This window comes from Watersipora subatra, chromosome 3 (genome assembly GCF_963576615.1).
Source record: "Watersipora subatra chromosome 3, tzWatSuba1.1, whole genome shotgun sequence".
Taxonomy (NCBI): Eukaryota; Metazoa; Bryozoa; class Gymnolaemata; order Cheilostomatida; family Watersiporidae; genus Watersipora; species Watersipora subatra.
The window spans coordinates 5,356,534-5,372,036 of NC_088710.1; the positions used below are offsets into that span (position 1 = coordinate 5,356,534).

At 37.3% G+C, this 15,503-nt stretch overlaps 2 protein-coding genes across 2 annotated transcripts in view; both read right to left on the minus strand.

Moving 5' to 3' along the window:
- The window catches only part of LOC137389725 (uncharacterized), an 80,254-nt gene extending 65,873 nt beyond the window's left edge, over window positions 1-14,381 (minus strand). Inside the window, exons 1-3 of the mRNA XM_068075807.1 lie at window positions 13,957-14,381; window positions 4,780-4,858; window positions 3,333-3,465 (exon numbers count right to left, since the gene is read on the minus strand). Of these exons, the coding sequence (XP_067931908.1) occupies window positions 3,333-3,465; window positions 4,780-4,858; window positions 13,957-14,381 (637 nt within the window). The remainder of the gene's footprint in view (window positions 1-3,332; window positions 3,466-4,779; window positions 4,859-13,956) is intronic.
- A 601-nt stretch (window positions 14,382-14,982) lies between these two features.
- On the minus strand, window positions 14,983-15,342 carry LOC137389728 (phospholipid scramblase-like). The gene has a single exon (XM_068075810.1). It carries the CDS (start codon window positions 15,340-15,342, stop codon window positions 14,983-14,985), a length of 360 nt encoding a protein of 119 aa, XP_067931911.1.
- Between the last annotated feature and the right edge of the window lie 161 nt (window positions 15,343-15,503).

Here is a 15,503-nt window from a genome sequence, read left to right on the forward strand (position 1 = left end):
TTATTTAATGTAGACACCCCATATAAAAATTGTCAAAATTTTATATTTGGCTGTACATACTAAAAATTAGTAACAAAATGGTATGTTAATATATGAGCATTTTAGATGCATTGAATAGGTTGCCATATGACCTAGCCTATAGAACTGAGAACAATTTTTAATGAGATAAAAAAACCTGTCATTGCAAAAATTAGCTTTTAGCTGACACTTACTAGGTAGAATGACTGAAAACAGTAATAAAAATTTAAATCTTTCAACAACTTTATACCCTGTGAATATAATACAGAAAAATGGTAAATATTTTTCAAAATGTTGAGGAACCAATGCTATGAATGTAGCCTCACTATCTGATCCCATAAAAAGCCTTGAGGCAAGCACCAATTCGTATATATGGGTCTTCAGAGGATTATGAGTAACTGAAACCTCCTTTTAATGCATTTTCAATGCATTGAAATGGCCCACTTGAGCATCCTTTAGGCATCAGCCAGTATCGTGATAGCTGATATTCACTATGTTTCCATGATGCGCAGTGCTTCGGAGTTGCGCTATCTCCGAATCATGGAAACGGCGTCTTCGCACTGAAATCACTGCGCACTGATCAGTGCGAAGCCAGTGCAAATTCGCAGCAAAGAAACAGCGACTGCGCAGTGGCTGCGCATAGCTCTCATGCCGTGGATACGGATTCTTCGAAGGCCATAAACTAGTACAAAGGTTGTCCTGCTAATCTTGTTTTTTTATTCTTCCGATCTTCTTTCACTTAAATTTAATTATGGTCTGCATTCACGAGGATGATGAGGTGATTACTTTCCTGGACTTTGTTATCGATGCCAACACATTTCGAAAAATAGGTGGCAAGTCCTAAATTAACGTATAAATAATATATTACTTAAAAATACTTATTAAAAATATATTACTTTGTAAAAAGTGTGTTAGGTTTGTAAAACCTTGTGAATGTGTATTGTAAATAAAAGTATAATGACGACAGAATCATAAAAAGACCGTTTATGACGTTCGGTATCCGTGATCGATTCTATTTCTCCATCAGGCGATTCGATTTATACAATTTCTCTTCTCTGGCTAATTTGCTGAAATTCTGAAAACCACTGCGCAGCATGGAAACGTACAATCCCCTCGACTTCGGAGGGGGGGCTGCTTCGCAGTACTGCGCACCATGGAAACATAGTGAATGTAGCCACGTTAGAATTTTGTCGAGTCTCAGCAACGCTGGTGCTTTATTGAATAACACTGTTATCATCTGATGCAATGCTCGTGACCTTCCACAAGTACTCTTTGCTCTGAATTTCAAACGACCTGTCAAGTTCGCTTTGTGTTCAATGTTGTTATCTAGCCAAAACAGCTGACACAGGTGACTGGTTAAAAACAGGCTGAAGAGGTTGTTGCCACCCTGCCTTTCTCACATTTATGGAGTTTTAGAGTGCCTAGAAAACTAATTGAGCCAATAGCGAGTAACTATTAAAAGTTTAAAAATATTTTGCTTTTTGCTCGTATCAAACTTGAATATTTAGATAAAGCTTGATTGGGATTTTTACAAATAGACAAAAGTTTCTGTTATTAATCAGTCTGCTATCGAAACTTTGGTCTATAAAGGCTTTGGTTATTTGAAGGTGAAGAATAGTCTATGCTGAGCTCATGTTGAAACCCTTCACTGCTGGAGGCAGAGTTTTCCCTTTCTTATCTCTTCCTGTTCACATTCATCGTGTAACGCTGTTGAACTTCTGATATAGATGGTATATAGCAAAATTAGTTTGAACCATTTTTTATGTTGAATATAAAAATTTATTAGCTAAAATACAATTAGTTCAATTTTATTGAAACCATCCGTTTAAAAAAATACAGCAAGAACTTCTGTAGCGATCCTGGCTTGTGCAACCACGGACTCATCACGGCTACCGAACATCAAAACCTTTAAACATCAGCTTATGAGGTAAGCATTTGTGGAACCTTATTTACCTCTTTTTTTACTAAACTTTCATGTTTCAAAGATGCATAGAAATACACGAAATGTTGAAAGATTGAATTGAAAAAATGAAGAAACAGAAATCTCTCATCTAGAATTATCAATCGCCTGTTTGTGTTGAGGACTGTATGCTTTAATTCCTACTAGGGTACTCACATCAGCTTGCTGTAGTAAAAATGTAAACCAAATTTAATTTTAGATTAAAGCATCACATTGGAAAGTTGTCAATAGTAGAATTTAAAATGTAAATAAATTCAAAAAGGAGTCGTTGACAATCGAATTGTATATTTATTTTATAGTACGATTGAAAATTTTAATGTAAATAAAAAGTAACTAATAAACAAATTAAAACTTTGCTAGTTTAATAATTAAGTAAATTGTGCTCAGCAGTTTTTAGTTTGTAAACTTCTGTTTGTTTTGTCAGGAAAATCCGGGAGAGCTTATACAATTTGTTCACTTTTCTACAAATGTGCAATTTCAACTGGATCAATTAAGAGCCTTTAGTGTTTTCATAGATATGCACCGTGAGTGCCTTCCCACGTTTCAAGTTTACACCATCTGATAGGTTTGACACGTTGCATTGAAAACTTGGACAAATTTATGTAAGATTTGGAACAAGCACAACTTGTAAAGTAAAACCATTTCATGTTGCTATCAATAGTGACTATAACAATTAATGAAATACTATAGTTAAGAGTATGCTAACAAAAATGTTCTGGATTATGGCAGGGCTCATTCTATATTAGGATTCCCATGTATCAAAATATGCTAAAAAATTCAATTTGTCTCCTAGCCAGACGGAACCAAAATGGAGGTTCAAAGATAATACATGCGCCAGAGCAAAACGTGCTGAGCAAGAAAGATATAATTTGAAAAAAGAGAACAAGCTGTTTTACAGCCAAATTCTTTCAGAAAGGGCTGAGTTTGTTGCCTGTATCTAGTCTATATATTAGCTGGTAATTCAAAATAATACTGAAATCTTGATTGGCTGATGAATTGTGAGAACTCGTCATTGTCAGCCAAGTAAAAATCTCGATTGGCCTACAGATTGAACTTCTTAAATTTGCAAATGATTGTTTTGTCATGACATCATAGCAGACCAAGCTAACAGCTTCACCATTTCAGTTTGACTCACATCGCTGTAGTATAATTCTGTGTCACAATGTGCATTGGGAAAACAACCATTGGGAAAACCAAACGTATTTGTGGTCGTAATATATATCAGTAGAGTAGAACTGTCAAAAAGCTGCCTTGCGATGCAAATTGATTGTCACAAAAACTACTAGCTGTTTTTGACTAGCTTGACAGCACAGAGGAGAGTTAATAGAGGCCTTAGGCATAGTTCAATACTTGCCTCCGGGAGGAGTCTTTTCAATAGGATAAAGAAACCAACGCTTTTGCCCAAAGACGACCCCATTCCATGCTGGCATGTGTTTGTGCCATGTAGCCCCTGTACCAGAAGGTCCAACAAAGAGTATAGGATCACCCTGAAATTTAGATACAGCGCACAACTTACATTGGCCACTACACATGGTACACTTAGCCTAAACTCAGGCTACAGTCATATGCTAATATACATAAGCATTTGGCTATGGTAGCATTTAGAACGCAGTGACATGCTAGTGACATGTTTGAACTCCAGTTAAGGTTGTTGCTACAGTGTCAAAACAAGGTCCTTTCGAACAATTGATAGGTGTATTTGTTATATCGGTGTGCCTACCTTCTCTTAAAGGTTTATGTCCACAGCATGAGGCTGTGAATAGTATCCTACTCTTGCAGTCACCACCTGCAGCTAACAGCGCTACCTACCTACTACCTACTGGGACCATAGGTTATAACTATAGCCTGGGTACGGCTGCCGCAAGCGCTTGTAGCTCATATAAGAGCCAGCCTTTAGCTAATTTTTAAATGCTGGCTTGTTAAATATAGTAGATAGATTACATAATCATCCAATGTACATATGCTGCTAATGAATGTAAACATGTTGCAAATTAATCATTTCAAAAGACGATGAATGAATTTGTAGAAATTATCACACATTCATATAGAATCTATAACGCTACGTGAAAAACTTGTAAATATTTTAATGTCACTTGTTACTGACCTTGACCTAAGACCGTTACTTTAGATTATATTTGTTAGAGCTCACGTAATTAGCTGTGATTTAAATCATTCTGTAGCTAGTGACACAAAGTAATGAAAATTAATATTCTACTAACTTCCCTAACTATTAAAATAAACTCAAATGAAAAACATAGCTGGCGGCTCAGTAAGCGTTTAGGTGCAAATGAAAAACATAGTTGACAACCCCGTATGTCTTTAGGTGCAAAGCTAAAATAACAAAACACCTCTGAATATATTCGAGGTAAACCAGTAAGCCAATGAGGAAGCCAATGATTGTTGCTGTATTAACTAGACTTTGAAACCTACTTCCCAAAGTATTATTCAGGCAGTTTATTTCTATATATAGGCACCTATTTAAATAATTTTTCAATAACTCATCATTCCTAACATAAGTGCAGCTTGATACAGGCTGTCCAATATCAAATATTTTTATATGGCGTCATATCAGAATCATTCGAACCTGTTGAAAAACTTGAGGTGCAAAAATTCTAAAAATTTATTTATTAGTATTAGATGAATGGCTGTAAATATTGCTCAAGACGGCTGAAACACTGCTTTGAGAATGGCTGTGTGTGAGAGTGAAAGGAGGTTGCCGCGAGCTGCCTATTCTCACTTCATATACGAGAAAGCTATATTATTGATTACAATGGCGTTATGATGATTACTCTAACTCATACCTCTTCGAAGAGGAATTCAGGCACTCTGACTGTTGATGGCAGAGATGAGTTATAGTAGAAGTTCCTATCAAATAAATATCTAAAACAAACAGAATTATAATATTTAATAACATCGACATAAACAAGAAAATATGTTTTTCACAATCTCGATTACCTCCGCAGCATAAACATCATGACGCATTGGAGTCACTGCTCATGTGGGGCAGCGGATGTTGAGATATGCTAGTGGAGTTGTCTACACATTTGATGCAGATATAATAATTTTATTTAACTACTCGGGTATTTACTAACATCAGTTTCAAAAAGACTGAGTAGAAGGACCACAGACTATATTTAATAAATGCTGAATAGTTGTGTTGAGATTCAGTGAATAGCCTTAGGCTCTACGAGGCATCTAAGCTAAGGTTTGCTATTTGCCCAACCTGATTAAGTTAAGATGGAGGTTTATTGCTTGGCCTAGAAGTTGAAACTTTGCAGCTACTAACAGTGTTGTCCTAAAATGAACATAAAACTGCTAAAAATAGAAACAAGCTTGAATGCAGTTGCCAACAAGGGCTAACTGTATCACAGTTGCCCTTTAAAAAGCTGTAAGAACTGTCATGCCAAGCAAGGCAAAAGGTCAATAAATCACGCACAGCGAGTATCTCTGTTGGCCCAAAAGCCAAAGGAGCAGCAGTTTATACCACCCACACGTTGGGAGGACAGCAAATACGAGCTAGTGAGGAGAAACTAAAGCCTGATGCAGACTGGAGAAGTTTGTGGGAATTTGTTGGTGCTGACGCTGACGGTGTATGCTCCTGTACACCGTCAGCCAGCGTACATATAAGGTGTGCTTAAAATAATTTCTAGCTGATCATCTAAGATTATGTTTAGATCAAAAGCTGAGACCAGACCACACTAACAGAAAGTAGTTCAAGCAGTAAAACCTTGAATGCTCTGAAATATTTACTATAATAAGAGCCATCCTCTTCCGTCTACCTTTCCAAAGTCACACTTTTAGGTTAAAAGATCGTTTTCATTTCGACAAAATTTAAACCATGACTTCTGGTTTAGTAGACAAGCATTCCTCCACTTGCGCCACTGAACTAAAGAACAGCTGTGCAGAAATATTGCGTGTGACCTAGTAATTACGGTTCTCACGGCGCATCTGACTGTCAGCGCGCTCGTATTAATAATATAAATACTAAAAATAATTTGAATAGCAATATTTTTAAGCATAAAATGAACATTTAAGCATTTATATTACAACCGTCATAATAAAAACTTATTTCTGTGAGTTCCAAGAAAAAATGATTGCATTAGGATTTGACATCGCCAATGTGCTTGACAAAGAGTGAGCTGCATTGCATGACACTAGTACGAGCATTACGTAATGCATCTTAGTTTGCCTCCAGTGCCCTTCAGTCAGAGAGTGAAAGTTATGGTATATTGAAATAATTTACAAAATTTCAAAAGTTGGAACAGTAATTAAACTTTATTATACGATGTCTTGTAGCAGCATAGCTTTCCAGCTAAGCAGTCACGAGTCTGATGCCTGCTGCTGCTTGCTGCCAATTTGAGAAGTCTTTAAAATTAGGAGAGTCTGTTGAATGCTTTCAAATAAAACATTTGTGCTGAAAGGTTTCTCAGTGAAGAGAGAGGTGAGGAATGATGCCTACGTAGTGGACCAAAATCTGTGTGAATATTGTCTGGAGCAACGTATTTATAATAATATATGAGAGTGATGAGAGGTGGCAGAAAGAAGTTTCAAACAGAACTTTGTGCTAATAAATGCAATTGTCAAAATAAATATTGATTCACAGAAACACATAAATTCTCATCAAAAATGGCTGAAACTTATATATAAATTTAACCTCTTCTTATCATGTTAATATAGACACGAATGATATAGTGATTTTAACCTCAGGAAGTAGAATACAAAATATAAATCTATCTAAGAAATGAGAATTTTATAAAGCCATTTTAGATTTTTATGCATTTTTATGCATTTTTAGAATGCTGCCAACTGCAAATTTTCATTGCTGCCTATTCAATTTTTTATACAAGTACAGCAAAAAATACAAGATAAGATTTTTTCTTACTTCCAACAAAATTATAACTGAGGGATTCTCTATGCTACTTATGCAAGTTTTAAACAATTTTGGCAAAAGAAATTCACTTAAAATTAAACTATGCAAATTTCACCATAATAGCAATAGTGATATCATATTACTTGCATTGGTAGACAGCAACAAATAAATTTCTTTGCAGAATTGGGCGGCAACAATACATCCATAATTAAATTAGCAATAAGGCTTGTTTTTGTCATATTAGGCGATGTTAAACGAAGCTCTCTACAACTCTCCAAGAAAGAGATGAAGGGATAATAATTCCCGCAGCTCCCACTTTTTCATTTAGTTTATTAGAAATATGGCTATTAAACTATGTAGGTAATAGTTCACACTTATAGCTGACCCATGTTGCTGCTCGAGTAAAAATGTACCAAATTGTTATAACTTATTGAGAAAACGGACTACTTGTGATTAAAACGAGCTGCTCGTCCTCTACTCCGTTTTCCAAAATTTACAGAGTTTTCTGTTGTCAAAGCATCTTTAACCCCAGAGTTGACAAGCAGGCTTAACATTTATTGGGATGATGGTCTAAGTTTTGGCGTTCCTTGAAAGGCTAATAATAGTGAGTGTTGATTAGAGAGAAGTTCACTCAAAGTGGCAGCGTGCGATGCTATAACAAGGCACTATTTGTTGCCCAAGAGATGTCGATTCACGCTCATACCGGCAGCTACAAGTATGCCCTGTGCGCTGACATAGAGCGAGTAATTCATATCTCTTATCAATGAATAAGGCAGCTCATCGGAAGTTTTGGTTGCAAAAGTGGTCAGTTCCAACAATTGGGTTGTTCATGGAATTTTACATAAACACTAGATGTATAGGCCGACAAGCGGGGCAGTGTGCTAAACTGTTAGCTGCCTTCTAGTACAACAACGGCAGCGTTGTTCTAAAAATAGAGTACTTTCATTAAATAGCTTTCTCTGCCTCTCCATACCTAGCACTACAGCAGTATCGAAACTACTTGTCAGCTAAGGCGCTGTTTATTGGCAGCGAGGTTACTACCCTGTTGAAATTCCTAACAAGTGTTTGTAGCATGGCGAAACTAAAAAAAATGCTACGAGCAATCGTCAGATCTCTAGAGCATATTTGATGGCTTAGAGCAGTGCTGCCCAACGTCCGGCCCGCGGGCCGGATCCGGCCCATGAAGCCTTAGAATCCGGCCCGTGCGTCAGTCTTTAACTTATTCCTGTTATTAACGCAGAAGCTTACAACTGTTATTTTTCTTCGAAGATGATTGGCTACTAATCAATAGTTTTCAGTTTGAAGAATTCAGTAGCGTTAGGTCAAAAATTAGTGTCTTTGCTGACATTGAAAAATTGATAAAAAGTGAAGTATCACAGCGTGTACGATTGATTGATTCGATCGTCGAATCAAAAGCCTCAGGGCGCTCACCTCAGCTGGTTGAAGAAGGACTGCTGGGAAATTACCATAGATATTTCAATAGAAAACGCTGAACTTTTTACCGCTTATTGAAATATCTATGGTATTTTCCACCGAGGCGCGCACGCCTTATTGACTTTCCGCATCAATAAAACTGGCTTTTGAGGTGATTCAATTTCAAATATACTCCAGCACAACCTTTGATAAGGAAGCCTTCTTATACCGATGAGCAAATTACAGTAGTTTCTTTTTCACAATAAATTTCAAATTTTGTTCATCCATGGCGTCGGCTAGAAAAATCAGAAAAGTAGACAAGGAGAATCGCAGGTTTAACGAAGCATGGACAAATTTGTATTTCTTTGTGGAATCAAATGCAAAATGTCTTTGTCTGATCTGTGGTGAAACAGTCGCAGTTCTAAAAGCTGAAAATGTGAAACGGCATTACACATTAAAGCACGCTTCGACCCATAATCGTTATGAAGGAGATCAACGCAAGGAGAAAGCACTTTTACTTCAAAAGAATTTAGTCTCACAACAGAACATTTTTCGGAAAGTAGATGATGAATCGAAAAAGTACGCCAAAGTGAGTTTCGTCATTGCTGAAAAGATTGCACGCAACATGAAACCTTTTTCGGAAGGAGATTTTGTCAAAGAATGTATCACCTCGGCGATTGAAATTCTGTGCCCAGAGAAAGAGAAAGCTATAAAATGTGTTAGCTTGTCGCGTAATACAATAACCCGAAGGATTGAAGAACTGGCCAAAAATACGAAAATGCAGTTGAACGAACTTTGTAAAAACTTCGAAACTTACAGCATTGCCATCGACGAATCTACTGACATTACTGATACACCACAACTGGCGATTTTCGTGAGAGGTGTTGATTCAACTTTTAATATCACTGAAGAATTACTTGCTCTATGCCCCATGAAAGGAAATTGCACGGGTGCTGCTGTTTTCAAAGAAATCGACACTGCACTCGAAAAGGCGGGACTGACTTATGATCGTCTGGTGGGAATTGCTACCGATGGTGCACCGGCCATGATCGGCAAGGAGCAAGGCTTGCGTGGTTTCATCCAAAGAAAACTGGAATCCCTGAATGTGAGTAAAGACCAAATATTGTGGTACCATTGCATTATACATCAGGAATCACTTTGCTCCAAAATCTTTAAGTTTGATCACGTCATGGATAATGTCGTGAAAGCTGTCAACTTCATTAGGAGTCGTGCATTGAATCATCGACAGTTTCGAAATTTTCTCGATGAGATAAACGCCGAATTTTCTGGCATTCCTTACTTTACCGAGATCAGGTGGCTCAGCCGTGGACGTACTTTGAAACGCTTTTACGATATTCGAGAACATGTGGCAGCATTTCTTGAAGCAAAAGGAAATTTATGCATCAATTTTGATGACGACAAATGGATGAATGATTTTTCTTTTCTGGTGGACATTACAGACAAACTGAATGAGTTGAATGTGCGGTTACAAGGAAAAGAAAAACTCATCCATAATTTGTTTGGGGAGGTGACAGCTTTCCAAAAGAAACTGGATTTGTGGATTGCTCAAATTGCTGACAGCAATTATGCCCACTTTCCTTGCCTTCAGAAACAGTCGCACATTTCAACCATGAACCGGGAATTCTTTGTGAGTGAGTTAAAACGGATGCAGGAAGAATTTGCCAGGAGATTTAAGGATTTCCGTGCTTGTGAAGACCAGCTGAAATTTTTTTCAATGCCTTTTGACGTGGATCCTGCTGATGCCCCCGTTGAGCTTCAAATGGAATTGAATGAATTACAAAGTGATTTTGATGTCAAGAGTCAATTTTTAAATAGGAATCTGATGGACTTCTACAAATACGGTCTGCCTCACACTCAATTTCCAAATCTTACATGCTACGCAAAACGCTTTCTCGTTTTGTTCGGTTCGACATGGATGTGTGAATATCTCTTCAGTCGCATGCAATTAATAAAATCGAACAAAAGAAATTCTTTGAGTGACGCTCACCTCGAAGATGAACTCCGACTGGCCTTAACAAATATTCCGGCAGACATCGAAAAGCTTCTTGATGACTCGAAACAATTTCAAGTTTCTCACTGATATTTTCGTTCATTACCGGTTTACATCTAAAATGAAATTGTTTTATTATTGAAATACAAAGCCATTTGAACAATGTTTTTTTTAATCTTGATAAATTGTTGAATTTATTTTATAGAATTTAAGGCACTAAATCAAAATTTCTAATGATCATTTCGTATTCATGTAATATCTGGAGACTATAATCTTTTGATAGCAATAAAAGTAATAGAAATACATGTAGTATCATATGTAGGACCCCCTATGTTTAAATTGAGTTATGAATTATAATTGTATAAAGGGTAATTTCTATAAATAAAAAATACAATCAATATTTACAGTTCTGAATACTTTTCCAAACCATTTCAAATAGTTCTATTAAAGAATGTAAGACTAGAAATGTGAGTCCGGCCCACTGGCGTCATTTTTTTTTAAATCCGGCCCATGTTCGGAAAAGGTTGGGCAGCACTGGCTTAGAGACACATGACTTTTACGCATAGACACAAAGATGAGGCGGTGTTTTTCATTCTGTTACTGCTCTATGTCTGTGGCATATGCAACTTCTAAAGGGTAAACATTATATTCCTTAGACATTAATGTTTTATTTCGTTTCTTCCACAAAGCCTGATTTGCTTTTGTCTGCTGGTGAAATTAAGTTACGAAAAAGTCAAATCGAATCTACTAAATTATAAAGCTCTTATCTTGTAATCTTGAAGCACCCCACACTGAAGAAATAATATAAGTGATAATTAAAGTGCTTTATAAAAAAACATTACTTTGTACTGATATCGATCTCGTATTGTATAAAAAGAATAAGGAGACCCGGCAAGGTTGCTAACAACACTATTCATACCCGGCAAGGTTGCTAACACTACTATTCATACCCGGCAAGGTTGCTAACACCACTATTCATACCCGGCAAGGTTGCTAACACCATTATTCATACCCGGCAAGGTTGCTAACACCACTATTCATACCGGCATTTACGGTTTTCTAGGGAAAATGTTTCATTAAGAGAAGATATTTGAAGTATTTCCATGAGCGCATCGATTGCGCAATTTGATGTGTTCAGAAGGTCATTATTGTAGTTATTATTATGAGTTCAGTTCCATTAGTATATTGCGAGCCTGAAGTTTCAAACCTACTGCAGCAATGCAATAATATTTGGATGCCCTGCATTCCGATCGCATCATTCAGCAATTGCAGCTTTTAAATATCGCATTCTCTCTGTGTCTTTCCTAGGAACCTGGTGGAGTCAATGAAAGGGAACATCAGCAAAAAATAAAAGTTGAAACAGCAAATTACTTTAGATTAATTTTTGAGTCTCTTTGGTTCATATGAATCACTAATAACCGATCTTTTGGCGGCTATAAATAGCAACAACGGAAAGTACAGCTGATATAGATTACGAGTTGAAAGCTAGTGTCCGGTCTAACTCATCTCTCCGCACGCTGTCAGACCTTTAATCAAAATAGTTGTTAGATTCGTCCATCAGCGGCAGCGAACAATATGCATTGACTTCACGTCACTTGTCAATTTAACAGACACACACTTCTTGTCTAATGACAAGTTGGTAGGATCAACAGCTCAACTGTGTGATCTGCTACAGTAACTCGTTGCCCGTCTGTTCAATTTTTTATAAGTTTGATAACGTCTTGTTGAGCTAGAGGGAGGTGAATTTAAACACCAATAACTTCCTTTCCTAGCTAACAGCATTTAAACAACACGACATTCTTTGGTCTGATAGGCTTATCAAAATTAATATTCTTTGAAAAGGTGCACCCTATGAGCACATCATAAATACTTCAAAGATTAGGGGGTGAAGAACTCAAGGATTACGACTTTTATCGAGCATATTTTAGATTAAAAACCAAAAGCTTTACGTATGTTGAACTGATAAAAGCGCAAAATCAAACAATATTCACCAGGCTATTTCTAGCTATCATTCTTTATATAACTTCAGTCATACGTGAAGAGGTCCTGGTTTGAATTTTGCATAACTCTGTCGTCAGGACCGGGGTTTGCTCACCTCTTACACTCTAATCAACAAACTACTGTATAAGGCCTACATAACAAAGAGACCAAGGCGTAATCACTCAAGTCTGTTTCCTTACTATAGCTCCTTGAGTCTTCAACAAACAAACAGAAATACTTTAAAAAACAGAAAAACTCCCTAGTTTGACTTAGTTTATTTCAGCAAATAATAACGATAACACAAATTTAAAAAAGACTTGGTGTGAGGTTTATATGCGCCAAAGTCTGGTTAATCGATGTGTCAGGCTCCCTTGTTTACAGGACCAGAGGCTATAACCATCTGATAGACAAGCTTATGGTTTCTAATTGAACAGGAATAAGAGCGTGTTGTTAACATGAGGGTTAACAGTTATGCTGTTAAAATGTTGTTAACAACATAACACGAATGTGTGAACGGAGAACACTCTTCGGCAGGCACACTTCCTTTTTACTTTATACGCCAAACCTTGGCTCTCTAATAGCTGGTTAGACGCTCTGCTAGAGTTTTTAATGATTCATACAATATCGGTTGCCTTTAAGAGAGTACGATATATAAAATAGGATCTCGGTATAGAGATGTGGTCTCAGCATGAACACAAACCTCCTGTGTAAACAAGAGTATATTGTATGGACAACAGAGTTCTAGATGAACAGGAGTAGTGATGATGCTCTTCATGCTGCTTTGGGAAAAACACATTTCACCAGTTGTCAAGTTTCATTATGATTGGATATGATCATCGGATCGAGGCCATTTTCATTGTTTATTTCTGGTTCTGTTGCTGTTTACCATAAGTTGAGTGTATCAGCTCGTCAACTAGTTGAGGGCTTATAAATTTTTAAAAGTGTTTAGTTGGACTCATCAGAATGGCCCACATATGATGGGCCGTAGTATTAGCTTTCAATCAGCAGAGAAAGGCTTGTAGAATATCTCTCATCAAACATATTTAGCGATGGCCTTGGGTTAAACAAATATTACTTGTTGCTGAGCAATTCATAGTTTCCATACTGCATATTCAGCATTGAAATTGGAGCTGTTATCTATTTCAGTACTGTATTTACTCTGGAATATTAATATGTAACTACGGTGCTAGCTCAAAGAAACGTAATGAGACTTCATCTGCAACGGCGTGTCAAGAACCAGAGCGCAGCCCAAGGGAACACGAGGCACGCCTTTCTCAGATGTGTCACGTTTGACAGCTATCAACAATTCAGCTCAGTTATTGAGAATGTTTAGGAGTATGTGATGGTATTTGTCTGAATGAAGAATCTTGAACAAGGTCGCTGAAATGAGATGTCTAGAACAATTGGCTAAAACTGCTGCAACTAGCAAAATATATTTCTAAAAGAATCGAAGTGACAAAACTAGGCAGAACTATATATGTAAATCGGATAAATCGACAAAACAGATAAAAGCTGATAGCATTTTTGTATAACATACCCGCCCATTCTTGCTGTTTTTAATATTAGCTGAAATATACACAAGTAATGCAATGGGTTACTTCATCTGAATGAATCATCGTTACCCATTAATACACACTCAGCCATAGTTGACAAAACGAATACTTGTGGAAATAACTCGTTGTCTTTTATAATCATTGAACTCACGTAAAATCACCACTCTGGATTGTGGTGTTCCGCATTTCAGCAACGTATTCCTTGAAAGTTCTTTTGAAATCACCCTTTCCTCCGTTGTAGACAATGTCAATAGATTTACCAGCGGTGAACTTCCACTCTTGGTATTCTCTACTCAAGCTCTGAACAGTCCAATGTTCCGACTTCACCCAGTCATCTGCGCCATTTGGAAATGTTAAAATGAATGGTTTATCACGAAAGCTTGTTTCAAACCGTTCTTTTGTCATCTCTTGAATGCTTATTTTAGGTATAGTGCATACATTAGTGTAAAATCTCATAGAGTCATCCAAAGATGCCAATTTCCATCCACCGTTGACTTCTTCTTCAGTGCCATCTATTCTAAAGATATTCTCTGCGGTTATAAGCACAATTAAAAACTTCACTCCAAGATCCACCATCTTGAAAACGAACTTACAACTAGTAGAAAAGAGTTCCAGTCGAGTGGCTCATTAATGTGGACATTTGACGTTTCCATGGAAACCTATCAACATCCATAGACACAAATGTGAAAGGACATAAAAATCGGTTAGAATCTAGTAAAAGGAAGGGAGGTGTGCTTCCCACCACATTCTTTCATACTCAAAATTCTAATTTACATCTGCAGTTTAAAAAATATCTCATTGGTCTGGTTAAGCAAAAACGAGACAATGGCAATATGCCAAAAACATTGTAGAGCAAGCATAAAGCACAAGCACAATTATTACTTATCGTAGACATTAGTGCCACATGGTGAGCAATTTTTAGCTTAGCATGTGTCTATTATTGGCTTGCTGACAGCGGTGTTAACTGCCAGTGAATGTATTGGCTCGGAGAGAACCAATGGAAGTCAACTGTGAGCAAGCGCTACCATAGGTTAGATAGTTTCATTATAATCTGTTTTAAAGTCACCAACACAGTGCTGAATATTTTTAAAGATAATCCAAACTAGAGTTAAACGCGTGAACACTGAACACATGAACATTGAACACTTGAAAGCCATCAAAGTTTTCACTTGGTTACCTAAACATCATTCCTGTTCATATTGCTTATCTGCACCTCGTTCCCATTAACATTGCTCATCTGCACACCGTCCCTGTTAACATTGCTCATCTGCACCTCGTTCCTGTTAACATTGCTCATCTGCACCTCGCTCCTGTTAACATTGCTCATCTGCACCTCGTCCCTGTTAACATTGCTCATCTGCACCTCGTCCCTGTTAACATTGCTCATCTGCACCTCGCTCCTGTTAACATTGCTCATCTGCACCTCGCTCCTGTTAACATTGCTCATCTGCACCTCGCTCCTGTTAACATTGTTCATCTGCACCTCGTCCCTGTTAACATTGCTCATCTGCACCTCGTTCCTGTTAATATTGCTCATCTGCACCTCACTTCTAATAACATTGTTCATCTACACCTCGATCCCGGTTAACATTGCTCGTCTGCACCTCGTCCCTGTTAACATTGCTCATCTGCACCTCGTCCCTGTTAACATTGCTCATCTGCACCTCGTCCCTGTTAACATTGCTCGTCTGCACCTCA

Excerpts from the sequence above, each read along its gene's own strand:
- LOC137389728 (XM_068075810.1), bottom strand. The coding sequence starts at position 15,342 with ATGAGCAATATTAACAGGAACGAGGTGCAGATGAGCAATGTTAACAGG.